The sequence below is a fragment of the Elephas maximus genome, chromosome 9 (genome assembly GCF_024166365.1).
Source record: "Elephas maximus indicus isolate mEleMax1 chromosome 9, mEleMax1 primary haplotype, whole genome shotgun sequence".
In the NCBI taxonomy this organism is placed as follows: Eukaryota; Metazoa; Chordata; class Mammalia; order Proboscidea; family Elephantidae; genus Elephas; species Elephas maximus.
In genome coordinates this window covers 85,307,382-85,325,917 of record NC_064827.1, presented here as the reverse complement: position 1 = coordinate 85,325,917, position 18,536 = coordinate 85,307,382, and the positions used below count along the sequence as shown (strand labels likewise).

The 18,536-nt window shown below is 44.7% G+C and overlaps 1 protein-coding gene across 2 annotated transcripts in view; it reads right to left on the bottom strand.

The window, feature by feature from the left end:
- Nucleotides 1–17,338, bottom strand: part of MAMDC2 (MAM domain containing 2) — a 164,098-nt gene extending 146,760 nt beyond the window's left edge. Inside the window, exons 1-2 of one of the 2 annotated variants that reach the window (XM_049895523.1) lie at nucleotides 16,730–17,338; nucleotides 16,281–16,394 (exon numbers count right to left, since the gene is read on the bottom strand). In XM_049895523.1, coding sequence (XP_049751480.1) covers nucleotides 16,281–16,394; nucleotides 16,730–16,763 — 148 coding nt within the window. In that variant the 5' untranslated portion in view covers nucleotides 16,764–17,338. The remainder of the gene's footprint in view (nucleotides 1–16,280; nucleotides 16,395–16,729) is intronic. The other variant, XM_049895522.1, reaches the window with a different exon arrangement.
- Between the last annotated feature and the right edge of the window lie 1,198 nt (nucleotides 17,339–18,536).

Sequence of the window (18,536 nt, the reverse complement as noted above, 5' to 3'; positions counted from 1 at the left end):
CAACAATTGACATGTCCTAAGAGCCATATCCTCTTGGTCAGATGCTACCTGTGTTCTAAGGACCACCAAGTGGCCCCCTCTTACCCATCTGTCCCCCATCCTTGAGCAAGTTCTCATTAACCTCTGAATGCCCAGGACCCTATACATTTTCCTTGCACGATACTGATCTCAATGTCTTAAATGAAACATTACTGCTCATACATTTATTTTTTCTGCTAGATTGGCAGCTCCTCGAGGGCAAGCACCATTACTCACCATTGTTACCCTCAATACCCAGCACAGGTAGGCAAATGTTAAATGAATAAAATTAAACTAAAGATACCCACTGAATAATAGACCATATCAACAAACCAAGCCGTTTGCTGTTGAGTTGATTCCAACTCATAGCTATCTGATATGACAGAGTAGAACTGCCCCATAGGGTTTCTAAGGAGCAGCTGGTGGATTCAAATTGCCGACCTTTTGGTTAGCAGCCGAGCTCTTAACCACTGTGCCACCAGGGCCCCATAATAGATCATAGGCCCTTATTAGTCTTTGGTTTCTTAAAATACATGTTCATATTCCATGGAAATGAACTTTGGAAATGTTGAAACAAAGTCTTGAAAGCCCAGTTTCTTCATCCATAAAGAGTACCTTTCTCACTGAGTCATTGTAAGAATTAATTGAGACAATGCATGTTGATATCCCATGGCTCAAAAGACATTGCCCATTATAGGATGAGAAGACAGAAAGAAATATTGGTTTTATCTCAGGGTCTAAGGATGTTGTTGTCCTTCAGCTTGTTTGGTGTCTTCTGCTTATATCTTTACCAGTTTGAGTTCCTAATTTTTTTTGCATAACCCAAGCAGGCAAATATTACATTTTTCCTGTTTTGTGCATGAGGATGCTTGACTCATTTTCAAAACAAGACCATCAAGATTATCAAGGAACATAAGCTATACTGGAATTTGTCCAGAGATTGCTGGGTAGTCATGGGGATCCTTTGAGCGCGAGACTCTCGCAGGAGTTCCCAAGTTAATCTCATTTATAACTTGGAACCAAGCAGAGAATTTTTCTGTTGTCCCAAGGCCCTGGACCATTTTTAAAGGAAAGGATCAATTTAAAATTTCTTGAAATTAGAACTCATTTGATGATAGGGCCTCTGTGTATGGGGGAATCTAAAATTAATACCCTAACATGGTTCCCTTAGTTCCTCACATCAGAAGGTGAAATAGAAAAGCCCCTTGCCTCAAAGTGTGGTAGGAAAAAAAGAACATTACAAAGTTTTCCCAAAAAACCCAATGGGTATTGTTATATCCTCCATAGAACACGGATGCTGGAGACAGAAAACTTGTTGCAAAATATGGCTCTTTGACCTGCAATTTATAATACCTCCATATGCCTCAACTTTCTCAGCCATAAAATGGGGTCAAAAATAGTATCCAACTCACTGGCCTGTTGGGATGATTAAATTAGTTAATAACATAAAACACTTAGAACAGTACATGAACCAGAGAAGTCACTCAATTACCCAGGTCCCTGGGTGGTGCAAATGGTTTTCTCTCAGTTACTAACTGAATGGTTAGTGGTTCGAATCTACCCAGTGGTGCTACAGAAGAAAGACACGGTGATCTGCTTATGAAAGATCACAGCCACAGGAAACCTTATGGAGCACAGTTCTACCCTGACACACCATGAGTCAGAATCGACTCAACAGCAACGGGTTTGGTTTTATTATTATTATTTCTATTACAAAGATTCTCTGAGATCCCATGTGAAGGGATAGCCTGAACAGGGAAGGAAAACAGCAGAGTAGTTATGTTCTTTGGAGACAAACCCTGGTTAAAAGCCAGGCACCACAAGTTACTTGCTTCATGACTTTGGGAATGTTTAAACAAACTCTCTAAACCCCAGTTTCTGTATCTGTAAAGAGTACTTTTCTCATTGGGTCACCGGAAGAATTAAATGAAATGATGATGTAAAGCACTTAGTACAGTGCCTATGATAATTGCCCAATAAGCATTAAGCACAATGATTGTTACTATTTATTTTTCTGGTTCAGTGTCAGCACCCTCACCCAGCTCAGTATGTGCTCGTAAACACTATTTTGGTCTTGGACTTTGTCTTAGTAAGTTTGAAATGAGATCTAACGATAAAAATTTTTTTAAAAATTGGGGTGTCTATTCTCAAAATACTTAAACAAAACATGCCAGGCATCATTCTCAATTCCCAGTTGAGGGTACCTTGATGGTAACTCATTCTGCAAGGCATCTGGTGGTTGGTGAGCAAGGCTAGAAGGAGACTGAAATTCTGAATTCCTGCAGTTCACTCTTCAGGCTTTTTTCCTTTGTCCGATGTTTCCAAGGAAAAGTTCTTAAATAAGTTGAGTTTCAAACCCAGCACTCAGCACCTTTTCTGAATGACTGGGATTGCCTGCACATTTGGATAGAATGAAGGCGAATATTATCTACTTTTCCAAGACCCATTAATTTTCTATGAATTCTTAGACTACTAGGCCAATATTATGCTCAATAGCAGCTTGCTCACAAGTGTGCCCAAACTTATTTTATAACAAGAACACATAAACAAAATTATGAATGACTCCCTGACAACCGGAATGACAAATGAAAGGGGTTAATTAAAAATATAAACCATTTTGTACCCTTTCCATCTTTCAGCAATTTTCATTGTAAGTAGCTGAATTTGTAGAGAGGCAAGAGGCTTGAGGGACAGAGAAATTTCCGTGGTAGCTTAGTTGTCCGTTTTCAGCTGTAATACAATTAAGCCACCCTTGTCCTCCTCTCTCAAAAGAAGCTTAATAGCATACCCGACAAACAAGAGGCCACCTGGATCAAACTTGACCACGGCAGAAATTAAGACTTCGTTGGTAATTATCGATATATTCTTTAAATGGAACATCTAAAAGGCTGGCATTTATGCTCTGCAGCTAACTAAATTTCCTTTAAAGTATATCTGTCTGTAAAGTAAATAAATCCTAGTCTATAAGGAGAAGGTTAAACATGAAGCTTGCCTTATGCCACTACTATGTGCCTTTCGCTATATCGCCAACATCATTTCCCATGTATTATACAATACCCCGAGTAGAACCATGTGTAGGCAGTCTGTAAGTATTCAACAAAGATGACGATCTGCAAAGCTAGTGATGAAGAATTATAGGGCTCAGAATTTTCTGGAGCCCTCTCAAAACTAAGCTAGAAGACACCTAGCATGTATTAGTTTTTTCCAGTTTTTCCTATGTATCAAACATGAGTTCAAAAAGGCACTGATCTTCAGTGATGATTCTTAAAAAAAAAAGATACTAAGGTTTAACTCGCAATTTCCTCATGAGAATTGTAAGAAAAGGAAAATGTTTTCGGAAAGAAGGGTGTGATTTCAGATGCTTATTCTGAATTTTCAGGGTTTGTAATGGAAAACCAGAAGGACTGTAGCTTATACTTTAAAACTGGCTGGTGCAGGGTCAAAACACACTTCAAAAGAAAATTCTCTAAGTCTACTATATTATCCATTTTCATAAAGTCATAAAAATAGAAGAAAGTGCTTAAAAAAGAAAACATCTTAAATTGTAGCTTCAGACTAGATGGTTGTAGTCTTAAAATATTGGTAAGCAAAGGAGGCAAATGTTCAGTGAAGTTAAAACATATTAAAGTCATCTTCATTATAAGCATGGCCCCAAATAACACTTCAGCTCTCCTTGGCAGTGAGGCAAAAGTTTTTCAAATAAGGACTGGAAATTTCTGTAAACATCTAGCTAAGTTATATCTCACATGGCTGTATAGAGCAACATTGCCATTCTGTTCAGAGCAATAGAATGAATAAGTACGAAAATGCTTGCCTAGTAGTGCAACCAGCTTCCAGAAACACACTTATCTGTGTGCTCTTTTAATTCTTGCGCAGTAGGAATAGATGCATTTGAAGTTTAGGATTATTCCCTAAGACTGCCAAAGTATTTTAGGGCAAGCTGTAAATTTTCCCTGAAGTTTTCTCCCAAGATTATTATGAGTACCAAGAAGAGAATAATTCCATCCTTCAAATGGCTCCAAGAGTACACTTTAGTCTGTTATGGAAAAAATAAGTAAAATTGTATTTCCCTATCACTGCTTGAGAGTACCTTCTGAGTGCTCACCACAGCATGGCAGGCATGCTGGTTGGAGCCGGGGCCTAGAAAATTCAGGGGAAGGAGTTGGAATGGAGGGTTCTCAGCAATATTTTGCAGAGGTTTTCCTTCAGCCCACTATCCCCACTGTTGTTGTTGTTAGCTGCCCAACTCATGGGGACCTCATGCACAACAGAACAAAACACTGCCCAGTCCTGTGCCACCCCCATGATCCGTTGCTGATTGGACTGTTGTGATCTGTAGGGTTTTCACTGGTTGCTTTTCAGAAGGAGATCACCAGGCCTTTCTTCCCAGTCCATCTTAGTCTGGAAGCTCTGCTGAAACCTGTTCAGCATCATAGCAACATGCAAGCCTCCACTGACAGATGGGTGGTGGCTGCACATGAGGTGCACGGGCTGGAATCGAACCCGCGTCTCTCACACAGAAGAGGAGAATTCTACCACTGAACCACCCATGCCTCGCACTATCCCTAGAAAAGCATAAACCTTGCAGGTCTGTCTGCCTTTGTGTTGACCCCTGTAAGGACAAAGGTGTCATTCTACTCACTCTGGTGGGAGGCAGCCTGGGGCCAAGTGAAGCTCACAGCCTTTGGAGCCAGGTGGGCTTGGGTTGATATCCGGACTCTCCCACTCTCCCACTGCGTTGCTTGGGGCATATTATCTTAATCTGTCTGTGTCTCATCCCTAAAATGCTGACAATAACCACTCTCAGGACTGTTGTGAAGATTAAAGATGATAACAATAGATGTGGTTTTACATACTATTAAACCCAGACCCTGACTGTGTAGGAAGCTATTGTGTGATGATTCCATCAGGTTTCACTTCGTACTTCTTATTGGGAACTGCTCCTATAGCAGAAATAGAATATGCTATGCCATTAAAGTTCCTTTCTGGGTAAAACATTCTGTGTAGCTTACAAAGGGGTTGTCTTTAAACAAGCAGATTCTAGGACACATCACAGTTCCTGCAGATTTAGCCCAAGCTCCTACATCCACTGTGTTTACAGTACAGTGAAGCTGACACTCAAGTGTCCTTGAGCCACTCAGTAGAGGGCTCTTGAATTAAATGGATGAATGAGATTCTAACGTTCTTTAGAATTCTGAATTATCTGACATTTCGAGCTTGTATAAGGAAAGCCCCCATCTCCCGAATATTCTTTCTTTATGGTTCCTTCCCTTCACTCCTAAGCAAACTCAAGTCTCCCCTCCCTAAAACCAAGGAAAAAACTTTCATCTCATGTTTCTCTGTAAGTGTGAGTGAACTGCTCTCATTTCATATCCAAATTTCTTTGCTGAGAAACGTTTAGGAACTGTCTACATTTCCCATTTATTCTTCTATGAGGCCATTCTGGTTCTGCCCTCATCGTGCTGCTCCTTCAAGCCACAGTGACCTCCTGGTTGTCCATTCCAATGGACAAGTCATACTGTACCTGCACTCTCTGCTGGATCAGGCCCTGTTGGTCACATCCTCCTTTTGGTACTTCTTACTCCTTTGGCTTCTGTGACCCTACTCTTCCCTAATTTTCTTTATACATGTCTATTTACTTCTGGATGTTCATGGCTCCACTCCCTTTCTCTGCTCAATCCTTAAAAGTGAGTTGAAGGCTCTGTCTTCCACCTCCTACTGGTATCACTTTATATACTCTTCTTGCATGGTCTCTTTTCTGTTCACCATCTTGATGCTGAAGGTTCTCACAGACGTAGTTCTGCCCAGGCTGCACTTGAATTTCAGATTCTTCCACCAGAGGCCTGCTGGACCCCTCCACCTGCATGTTTCACAGGCAGCTCAGAATTAAATACATCTTCTTCTACCTGAAACGTGATGTTCCTCTTTAAAACTCCCTCAATTGCTGGTACCTCCAACCAAAGAACTGCCCAAATTAGAAATCTGGGTGCCACTGTCCTCTGGCTTACTCCCACCCAATTAATCATGAAGTTCCACCAATTTAATTCAGTGCCAATTCAATTGTGTTTTATTTACTGACTTCCTTTTACCCTTATTACAGCTGCCCTAATTCAGACCCTCATCATCTCTCGCCTGGACCACTGGATCCACACCCCAACCAGCTTTCCTACTGCTAAACTTATCTCCCTCAAATTACCCTCCTCATAGCTACCAGACTATGAATAGCAGGCTCCATCACTACTCATTATCTACAGGACATCAGGCAGAGTACAGCAGTACAATTAAAAATGTTGAGTGAGAAAGTCACTAGAGGCATTCACACAAATGGTTCTTCTAGAAGGATCTTGCCTGTGCCTTGAATCCCTTTGTTCTTGCCCAAATATAGTTCTCTAGATTTTTTCTTATGAGCTCCTTTTCTGCTTAATTTCAACAGAGTCCATTTATGCTGCTTGCAATGAAGAGCCTTGATGAGTCCACAACTCTTTTTACTTAATTAGGGATTTGTGTCTTCTCCTACTGGTCCATGGCTGCCACCAAGTGCAGGGACCATGACTAACTGGTCTACGTAATCCAAATATTAATACAGTGGCTGATGGATAGTGGGCACTGAAATGCTTACTGATTGGATAAATAAATATTCTTTAACAGCATTTTCTGTAAAATGTCTATTCACTCATGATACCATGAAGTTACAGTATGATGTCATTGGTATATTTTATAATCTTATTCTTTTTTTTTTAATTTTTATTGTGCTTTAAGTGAAAGTTTACAAATCAAGTCAGTCTGTCACATATAAGCTTATATACACCTTACTACATACTCCCATTTACTCTCCCCCTAATTGGTCAGCCCTCTCCCTCCTTCCAGTCTCTCCTTTCATGACCGTTTTGCCAGTTTCTAACCCTCTCTACCCTCCCTTCTCCCCTCCAGACAGGAGATGCCAACACAGTCTGAAGTGTCCACCTGATACAAGTAGCTCACTCTTCATCAGCATCTCTCTCCAACCCATTGTCCAGTCCCTTCCACGTCTGATGAGTTGTCTTCGGGAGTGGTTCCTGTCCTGGGCCAACAGAAGGTCTGGGGACCATGACCGCCGGGATTCTTCTAGTCTCAGTCAGACCATTAAGCCTGGTCTTTTTATGAGAATTTGGGGTCTGCATCCCACTGTTCTCCTGCTCCCTCAGGGGTTCTCTGTTGTGCTCCCTGTCAAGGCAGTCATCAGCTGTGGCCAGGCACCATCTAGTTCTTCTGGTCTCAGGATGATGTAAGTCTCTAGTTCATGTGGCCTATTATCTTATTCTTAGTCTCAAAATGTCCCAGAACACAGATAAATCTCCTACAAAGTAGAGGAAGCAAATATTCTGACAGATCTCATTGAATCGCAAACCCAATCCTTTGCCTTCACAATAAATCACATTAATATGAAAGAGCTTCCTCCTGGAGCAAATAGCCTTACCTGCTTTTTTCCCATTAAGGTGGATGCCACCGATGTCTCACACCTGAGTTCCTTAGAAACACCAGGTCTCAATAACTAGTTCAAAGTCCGATCATCTTTTGCCAAAAATACTTTTCAGATCAAGCAGGGTCACTCTCAAGGTTGCTTGTGATTGTTTGTGATGGCAGATGATCACGGGACTCAGGCCGCCCTGATGCACAAGTAATCCAGGGTCTGTTTGTCCGTGCACATGTCAGGGATGAAACAGGCCATGTAGTGGGGAGGCAAGCTGAGACACTGCTTCCCTGTTGTATTTGGAAATGACAGTATCACCTCCAAAGCCTTTGAAGTACTGTGGCAGAAAGGGTTATTAAACACAACCAAAGTGTCATGGGTTTTCTTTTTCTATCAGTGTCAACAAGGGATTGAGAGATTGATTAAATTCAAAAGTACTTGTGACTACATACTATTTGTAAGGGGTTGTGGGGAGGATGTGGTTCCCTTTCTCAAAGGTATACATCCTGATGGGGTGGAGGGTGGAGACACCGATAAGGAGCCACCAAGAAGACTCACAAGGTGGGAAATGATGAGAACCATGAGAGTTGAGGGAAAGGAGAGATTCACCTCACCTGGGAAAACTAGGGAATGCTTCAAGAAAGAGATGGGCCTTAAAGCATGGATAGGATTTATATAGGATAAGATGGGTGTCATGGATTGAATTGTGACTCCCCCCAATATCTGTCAATTTAGCTGGGCCACGAGCCCCAGTATTGTGTGATTGTCCACCATTTTATGTGATTTTCCTATGTGTTGTAGATCCTATCATTATGATGAAATGAGATGGATTAGTGGCAATTATATTAATGAGAATCTACCTATAGGACAGAATAGAACTGCCCCATAGAGTTTCCAAGGAGCGCCTGGTGGATTCGAACTGCCGACCCTGTGGTTAGCAGCTGTAGCACTTAACCACTATGCCACCAGGGTTTCCTATACAAGATTAGATGGTGTCTTAAGCCAATCTCTTTTGAGATATAGAAGAGAGAAGTGAGCAGACAGACATGGGGACTTCATACCACCAAAAAAGCAGTGCCAGGAGCAGAGCACATCCTTTAGACATGAGGTTCCTGTACTGAGATGCTGCCAGACCAAGGGAATGCTGATGACAAGGACCTTCCTCCAGAGCCAACAGAGAGAAAGCCTTCCCCTGGAACTGGCGCCCTGAATTCGGACTTCTAGCCTACTCGACTGTGAGAGAATAAACTTCTCTTTGTTAAAGCCATCCACTTATGATATTTCTGTTATAGCAGCACTAGATGACTAAGACATTGGGGCAAGGGAATAAAAAGAGCAGGGCAATACAGATGTAGAGAATAGCACAAATAGAGTAAGGAGACAATACTAAGAAAAGGGCAGGTTGAGTGAACAGCAGATTAGGGATTAGAAAGATTAGAAAGATAATTTGGGGCAAATCAGGAAGGGCTTTGAATGCCAAGCTAGGCAGTTTTCACTTTATCCTGTGGACAACTGGTGATCACGAGAAGGTTTTTACAAGAGGGCATTTCTTCCTTCTGATATCTGCTGGGCATAGGGGCGTGGCTGTCACGTAATACACGTCCTCAACACTGGCTGCATACTAGGATCAACTGGGCAATGCATGTGTGTGTTAATAATGCCAAATCTGGTCCTGTTCCTGGCCAAATAAATAAAAGTCTCTGAAGGTAGGGCCTGGGCGTGGCTATGTTTTAAGACCTTTTTAGGTGACGTTAATGTCCAGCCAGGGTTGACAGGCATAAGTGAAACAAAGGGTCATTCGTAAGACAGAAATTTCCAACATACTGCGAAAGTTTCTTGCTCCTAAATGCCTTCCCTGTTTATACCTAGAAATGTACCTTCAGTGGAAATCACTCTTCTGTGTTAAGCACTGTCTTCTTCCTGACACCGACACACGCACACACATTATATATATATTATAATTAAACACTCCTAGGACCCAGACTTGAATGCACGAATGCAGTTATTTGATTGAGTTGATTATGGCAGGCATAAGAAAAATTGAGGGAGAGTGGGGAATCGTTGGCAGATGTGAAAATCAGGGTCAAAAAGCCAGGATACCGAAGAGAAATTTAACTACCTGCTGACTCTGTCTATTGAGATGCCCATCACCCCAAATAACATAAATGGGTTTCCTGAAAATTCTTAAAAACCAAATATTCTTTAAGAAGAAGTAGAAGTAGGCTGCTGGGGTGACCTACAAAAGAAGTTCTGCTATTTAAAGATCCAGGACTACTTATGAAAGCTACATCCCAGGGTGCAAGTCACCAAACATGGTAATCATAGCGAAGAGATTTGAAGACAGCAACGAAAGTGTAAAGCCTATGATAAGAAACTTTTTCCCTCCTAACATCATCTGACCATGGCTGACTTCTGCAATTATGAGAAGGGAAACATCCTAAAAATCCCCACATGCCTTGGTGGGGATCATGCCAAGAGCTGGGTAGCAACTCCTATTTGAGTGGAGAGGAACCAGACTGGGCGTTGACCTCAAGAGGAAGGGGGTTGGCCAGGCAGTGCCTACATCCAGAAAATTCAGCTAAGGCAAGGAGGAGCAGGCAGATATGACCAGTCCAGGCCAGTGAAGTCCCAAATGGAGGGAGGCCAGGCAAGAGAACTCAGGAACCCAGACTGATTGACAGGGAGGCCAAGAACTTGAGGGATGAGTGATTAGTCTGGCTAGGGATCTCATAGGAATCCCTGGGTGGTATAAATAGTTAACATGCTAGGCTGCTAACCAAAAGGTTGGAGGTTCTAGTCCACTCAGAAGAAAGGCCTGGCTATCTACTTCTGAAAATTCAGCCATTATAAACCCTATGGATCACAGTTGTACTCTGATATACATGGGGTTGCCATGAATTGGAGCTGACTTGATGGCGACTGGGTTTTTTTTGTGAGGGGGGGCTCTCATAGTAGGTACCAGTGCCAGCAATGATGGCTCTTGGATGATGCAGAAGCACCGGCTCTGTGGGACACCAAGCTGGGCTTGGAGAATGATGGGGAAGGGAACAAAGCATTCCTGATAAAAACCAAAAAATTATAGAGGAAGAAGTCTAAGCCACTGGGAGAGACTATAAGCCAAGTGTGAAACTTGGTCTTATTACTTTACATCCCAACCCTGCTCAACCACACAGAAGTTAGGCAACCCTAGAGACTCACAGATGCTTAAAATAGAACCAGACAATAAGAAAAAGAAGGTTCTTCCTCTGGTTGGAATGAAGAGTGAATGGCAAAACCACAATCAAAAGGAAATTACACTCATCTCAGCACCCAGAAGCTGTGTTGGGAAGCCTTCTGAATGACGAGAAATAAAGTTTGATAAAATACAAGTCAGAGTAATAGTAAGAGGAAGGCTAGTAATAGCAGTTTATATGTATACAGTGTTCACTATGTGCTAAATGTGTTAATGTATTTAATCTTCACAACAGCCTTATGAAATAAGTACTTTTATTATCTCCATCTTACAGAAGAAGAAATTAAGGCACAGGTTAAATAACTTGCCCAAGGCAGCACAGCCTCAAAGGGTACAGTTTGGATTCTAGTCCAAGCCGCTCAGCTCCAGGGTCCATCTTAACCACTACGTTTAAGCTGTTACTCACAGAAGAAGAACAACTACCTTTGAAGAGGGCAGAAGGAACCAGGAGCACACAGGAAAATGCATAAGAATGTTTCATAATCCAATACTGGATTCATTCATTCAACAAGTATTTATTGAGCACCTACTGTGTGCCAGGCCCTTTTCTATATGCTGAAGATTGCAGGCAGGCAGGACCCCTGCACATCTGAAGGAGAGAATAAATACTGCTCAGTGTGGCATAAAACGCCGTGTTTTTGTGGCTGTGGTAGGCCAACAGCACCTTTGGAGCCCATGTCCTTCTACATGTTTCTGCTGAAAAGTTTCCAACAGATTATTAAGTCTAACTAACACACGAAAGCTCCAGGGACCAGAGCCCAGTGGAAACAGAAACAGCAACACATAAAAAAAAATTTGGCATAACGCGCTTACGAAAATACCTCGCAGGGGAAGGGCACAATTGGCAAAACAAACGTAGAACATGTGGGTTATTTGTGTAAAATTCAGTATACCAATGAGGCAGCAAGGCTGGAATCAAGTGGATAGCCGAGGAGATGAAGCCCTGCCACAGTGCAGCCACTAACTTGCGCTGTGACCATGACTGGTAACCTATCTGGGCCTCAGTATGCAAATCTGTAAAATGGGGGAGGTTGCACGGTATGACCTCAAAGGCAGAGCTCTAGGATCTTTGCTCCTAGATAGAGCGAGGGCAGAACCAAGGCTGACCTGAGGCACAGCCCTTAACAGCCATGCTGAATGGGACAGTAGGAGTAGCGAGAGCAGCACCAGGAATGCCACATGATCCTGCTGGAATAACACCACCAAATCCTTGGAGTCAGTGGTCTCCGGAGACACTTCAGGCTTACGTTGGGTTCTAGCTTCTCCACACTTGGGAGCTACATTTCTGTACAGAGAGCTCCAAGACACCAATAAGCAGAGGTAAGACAGATCCAAGAGGCCCCGGGACCTGGCCAGACTGCTAGCTCCAGCTGGGCCTCAGGAACTCAGGCGGGATTTATCACTGTTAATAATAACGGGCACATGACTGAATGCAGAACCGAAACTCACAAGGTCCAGAAACCGCCAGTGTCCTTAAAAGAGAAGGAACAAGTTTGGATGAAGAAAGACGGTGTCAGGAAGAGATAACACTCATGTAATTAAACGTGAATTCGGTACCTTCTGCCACACAACCTCCCACCCCTTGGCCGTGCCAAACCCCGTAGCCTGCCTTCCCTGGCTGCATTTAGGGCCTCAGATACCATCACTGGCTCGGATATATACAAGCCATTCAGCTTTTCCTGTATTAGGCAATTTCTCAAACCCTGACCCCCCACTGTTGTGGAAAGCACCTTTCCCTGCAACAAGCACTTCGAATGTCCTTTTTCCCCTCCTCTTCACCTGACACATTTCCCCAGCCACCTTCCTCTCCCAGGTGCTTAGTGTTCCACCTTCTAATTAAGGAACAGTGCCTGGATTTTTCTTCTCTGTAGCCTTCTCCTTCCTTCAGGGCTTTGAACCACTTCCTCAGAGGGTTAGGTTCAAGGTGCTACAGCACAATGTCCAAAAATTATACAGGGAAGCCAAAATTTACCCAGATGTGGCTAATTTGAATTGTGACCTGTCCCAGTGCTAGGCCAACTGTATGGTCTCCAAGAATCCTCAGCTGAAGGACTTCAGCTCCCATACCTGGTAGGAATGGAACCAACCAACATCCAATGGAACAATGGACTTCAGTTGAGGACCGTTGTTCAAAGGGCTCCAATATCCTTTGAATTGTGAATGAATAAAGTTTTTTGTTTTTTTTTTTAAATAGGTTAAATGAATGAATAAAGAAGATTTTGTATAGGATATAACAGACCCCTTTCTGGATTTAATTCAAACCTAAAATTCAGAAGTAAGTTCAAATTTGAGTCTGACATCATCTCACTTCCCTTGAAAAATTAGGGAAAATAAGAATATAAAAAGCACAGAGGAAAAAGCATAAGCAATGCCACTGAGTAATTATTAAATGAGAACCTAATTTGCTGTGTAAACTTCCACTGAAAACACAATAAAATATTAAGAAAAAAAAATAGAGAGAGATTCAGGGAAACAGGATAACCGTGCAGCACCCTGTTACTGGCAGCAACAACCTTTCCCCGGGGGTGCCCTCCATCGTGGTTTGACACCCAAGCCAACCCACCTGCCGCGTCAAAATGTACCTATTCTTTGCCTAGTGGAGATAAAGCATGTTTTAAAAAGCACTTAACAGCCATGAACTAGGGACATTGGAATTGTAATCTGAGATGCTTAGAGACCTAATACTCTAAATAAACCAAAGTGATGGGCCTCAAATGCAATTTGGGGCAGCTGGGGAGATATTCTGAGATAAGGGGATTTTTGCAGCTACTTCCAGATTTGATTCTCCTGTCATGAAATTCTAATCTGCAGCTTCATTTCCCTCCTTAAATTCCTTCACATTGCTCTCTGCATTGTAAATTAACCTACTGACCAAGGACATATAGAAAGTACCATTTCGGTTTCAAGTATTTGAGAGCAAAAGTATCCGAAACCTACAACTTTCTATGGTGGATCCCACACACAGAGGTGGACAGAACCAGTCTCAAAGTGTTTCTGAAGCAAGATGAAGTACAGAGAGGTTTGTGGACAGCTTGTGAAATTTCAGCCCAGGGCAATTTTATTATCCATAATCTACTTTTTCTTACCAACCTGGAAATGGTTTATAATGGAAATGTTTAGTGACGGCTTCTCAGCAGTCCACTGCAGCAGCAGACACACACCTACCTCACTGCCCTTCCAGAGTAGACTGTTATGTCCAAGTTCTGGCCTTTGAAACTCTAGACCTGAGGACTGAAGACTGCCTTGCAGCACCGACCTGGAGTGCTGAGAGAATGAATCACCTCCCCACAGCCAAGCCAGTAGCCCCAGCCCTGAGCCAGAAAGCAGAGGCTGTTAAAAGTCTGAATGAAAGCAAAAAGTAAAGGAACAGTGCCGCCATTGTACTAGTAAACCATGATCACCTTTTCCTATAAGCATCTTCCTGTTCTCCCTGAGGGCAGCCCGTTTAACTGCCACTCTGGTGCAGAGGTGCCAACTCAGCAGGGAACACTTCCTGTGGGCCTGAGTGGGCTGTGGCATGCCCACTGATGGAGAGGTGGACTGTGAGGGGACCACAGAGGGGCGGTGGGTGCTCAGGGACCAAGGTTCCTGGTTTAAGGGCTAATACGAATTTTCTTTTCTCAGGGCCATGTGAGGCTAGCAAGGTGCTCAGGGCACAAAATTTAAGGAGGCATTCATTTTCATTAGGCCCCTTCACCTAGCCTAAGTCCGATGCAAAGCCAACAACATGGGCGCGCGCGCTTCTGTGTGTGTGTGTGTGTGTGTGTGTGTGTAAAACACACAGCCTGGAGGACAAAGTGGAAGACTAGGCCGGAGGTTGTCAAAGTATGGTCCTTGGGCCAGCAGCACCAGCACTGGCATCACTTGGGAACTTGTTAAGAATGCAGATTCTCAGGCCCCACTCCAGACCCACTGAGTCAGAAACTCCAGGGGTGAGACCCAGCAATCTGTGTTTTAACAAGCCCACCAGGTGATTCTGATGCATCTCAAGATTGAGAAGCACTTTGCTAGAGAATTTTGGAGCCCTGGTAGCGCAGTGGTTAAAGCCATCGACTGCCAACAGAAAGGTCAGCAGTTCGAAACCACCAGTGGGTCTGCAGGAGAAAGATGTGGCAATCTGCTTCCACAGAGTTTTATAACTTTGGAAACCCTATGGGGTCGCTATGAGCTGCAGTCGACTAGAAGACAGTGGGTTTTGTTTTTGGGTGCTCGAGAATAATGCTCTCAAAAGCCAGTCAACATGGAGCAATGTACAACTATCTCTCAAAATGCTTCACACACGGCCCTGACAGACAAAAGAGTGGGGTGATGAGATTAAAGAGATTTTCCCAGGGCCATCAGCAAGGTCGGATTTTCTCTGATACTAAATCAGGAGTGCTTTTTCCCAGCCATCTCTAAACAAACTTTAGTAGTCAACACTTGGCAATTGCTGGAGATCAAGATTACCACCAAGCCAGTTTCCCCGTTTTTCTTTTCCTGACCAGACTGCTCAGAGCTGACCACGCAGCAACACTGTGACATGAACCAGTCATTGGAATATTCTAAGACTGAGATCCCCTGCCATAAAATGGGGCTAACGTCATCCCCCTGTGCGGCTCAGATTACTGAATGCATGCAAGCCTCAAACAGAAGCCCTGGCAGAGGAAGTTGTTGGGATAGTTCATACATCCTAACCAGGGGTTCTGGGGCTCCGCCCTTCTCCAAGGACCCAGGTTTGATGATTTGGGGGCCTGGGGACAATTGAGTGGGGAAGGGGGTTAGCTGGTGTTGTTTATGGTGCAGTGTTTTTAAAAGAAGGCTGTTTTCGAGGCTGAATGGCCTGGGGCAACAGGCTTCTACGTGGTGATGACACAAGTAAGAGAGAAAGGAAAAAAGACAGGATACCCCATGCCTCCTGTTGGGTGCCGCAGGACTCACTTATCTTTTACTATATAAATGAAAGTACAAGACACTTCCAAAGACCCACACTTAAACTTTTTTCCCAAAACCCAAACAATTAGGAACAGTCAGTCAATGACCGCCACCCACCAGCTGAGTGACTCAGGCACGAGGTCAAGAACTTGGTTTCTTCTTTTGTCAAGTGCTGGCTTATAAATACTACAACAGGAGCTTGAGGATGAAATCATGCAGCAAAAACACTGGCAGGCCCGCGTGCATGTGAAGTCTTAGCCCTGGAGTCCCAGCGCAGGATTATGAAACCATGTCTGAGCACCCGTGCCTTGCAACCTTCGCAGCTCACAAATGTGTCTGCTGAGGACCAGAAAGGGTGATGGCCTGCAAGGGGGCACACAGCTGGTGGGTGACAATGTTAGCGGTGCCCCATTTCTCCCTTCCGTGAATGCGTGCTGGAGTGAAGTGCAAACTCTCAGAGCTTCTACCCAGGGCCAGGTGAACAAAGGATGGCCTCCCCCGTATTCCTCGGGCCATGCCCTGCAGCACAGCAGGATTTGGAGGATCAATGGTGACTCACACTTTTCCTCCACAGGGGATTTAACTCCCAGATAACAGGACCCATGAGAAAAAAGCCAACCAGCAAGGAAGAAAATTTCACTTAGGGCCCTCTCCACTGAACCCCCTTACCTTCCTCATTTAAAATCCAAGGCAGGAAGGCAGACTCCGAGTCAAAGCTGCAAGTGTTCTCCTCAAAGGCGCAGGACCCAGCCGGCAGGTTCAGGGCTCCTGCAAGCTGAAGGGCTGCGGGGCACAAAGGGAGTTTCAGTTCGGCTTTGACCTGGAGTGTTTGCGCCAACTCGGGTCGCCCCGGGGGGGACTGTCTGGTGAAAGTAGGGGAAGGAGTGCGTGAGAAGATGATAGAGTGATGCGCTACCCTCTCTAACTCGGGCGCTCCCACGGCACCACCCCAGGCTTGGCTTGGGGAGAGAGGTTAGAGGCTGCGGAGGAGGATCAGGAGGCGCGCTGGGATCGCCCGGCCCAGGGCTGCGAGCCGGGCAGCCGGCACAGCAGGAGCGGGAGCGAGCCGCGACAGCGCCCCCCGGGGGGAGGGGCGGTCACCCGAGTCCAGACCTTACCTTGCAACACCAGGAGGACACCCCTTAACAGCATGGTCGCGCTTCAGGGAAGACGACAGCGAAGAGGTGCGCTGCTAGCCCGCTGGGACCGGCTGCTCCTGGTGACAGGGAGCGCGGAAGGCGAGGGCGCCCGGGCACTGGGGAGGGAGAAGTTCCAGGCCAAGCGTGCACTTGGAGCTGCCCAACTTTGCAAAGCTGCTGGACCTGCGCGGAAAGCTGAAGGTTCCTGAATGGAGAGCGCCGCGCCGGATCAGATCGCGTCCCGATTGAAGCCGGCTCGCCTCGCAGCTGGTCCTGGGCGAGAATGGGGCTGGGAAGGGAGGAGACGACTGCACACACTTTTGAAAAGCCAGCCCACGGCTGGCTGAGAGAGGAGAGGTCGGGAAGCAGCGCCTTAGCTCAGGATTTTAAAGCTTGGGGCCAGGCCCCTTGGAGACTCTTGGAAGGGGCAGGCTTTCCAGGAGCCCCTCCGCCGGCCTGGGACTGGAGGCGCCCGCCCCGCCCGTCCGCTGTGGGAACCAGCTTATTTCTGGGGACAGCCTCCCCTCATCTGGCGTGTCAGTCCCGCTGGACTGGCCCTAATTTTAACTTCTTCTGCCTAGAATGGAAGAGGATGGAATTCTCCTAGGAGAGCCTAGAGGAAATTTTGGAAACTGTTGAGTGGAATAAGCTTTATGTCTCAGGAGTTCTAGCATTTATGAACCCGTAATGCTAACCCTGAAATACCACCCGCCCCCCTTTTTTTAGCCGGTGGAATGTCTGGCATGCCTGGTGCTCAGCATTCCCAATGTCCGGGGAAACGGGGGCATTCCTCCTCTCCAAAGAGCCATACTAAATTAGTAAAAAAAAAAAATTAGTAGAAGGCTCTAAACTGGGAGATGGAAGTGGGGGTGGTGATGGTGGGGAGGGGGTTACTCCTGAGGTACCCTTTTGCTCCAAGTTTGTTTAGAGCACTAAATGGATCTTCAATCATATTCTCTTCCTGTAAAGAAAAAAAAATTTTTTTCTTAACCCTTTTTATAATTTTGTGCAGGCAATTTTATGCCTGGGCAGTGATTCTCAAACTTCAGGGTGTGTCAGAATCCCCTGGAGGGCTTGTTTAAACACAGATCGCTACACACCACTCCAGGAGTTTCTTATTCATTAGGTCTTGGGTGGGGTCTGAGAGTCTGTGTATTCCTGACAAATTTCCAGGTGATGTTGTTGGTCTGAAGGCCACAATTTGATGACCACTGGCCTAGAAAACTATTCAAACTTCAAAGCCCTGCTTACGTGCCTTCACTTGGCTTCCAGACTCGTGTTTTTGTTATCTTCCTTTTTTTTTTTTTTTTTGTCTTTTACTGGCAGCTCTTGCTCCATCTCCTTTTTTGCTTTCTTGTTATCTTTCTGATCCCTCAAGTTAGGATACCTCTGAGCTCTGTAAGGACGGAGCTCCTGCTTCTTTCTCTATTCACTCCCTCAGTGATTTCATCCAGTCTTGTGGTTTTAAATACCATTTTTTTTTTTTATGGGCTGATGCCCCCAAGCTTGTATTTCTAGCCCTGACTGCTCACTCCCACTGAACTCCTGTATCTCACTACCACCTCGACATTTCATTTGGAGGCCTAAGAGCTATCTCACACTTAACAAGTCCCAGGATCAGTGCCTCCCATTCCTTCCCAAACTTGCCCCTCCACTGCATTTCTCCATCTCAGTTAAAGGAATCCTTCTCTTCCGGTTGCTCAAGTCAAAACCTTTGGAGCCCTCCTCGACTCCTCTCTCCCTCTCATGACATTACCAAATCACATCAGTTCAAGATTCGAAATAT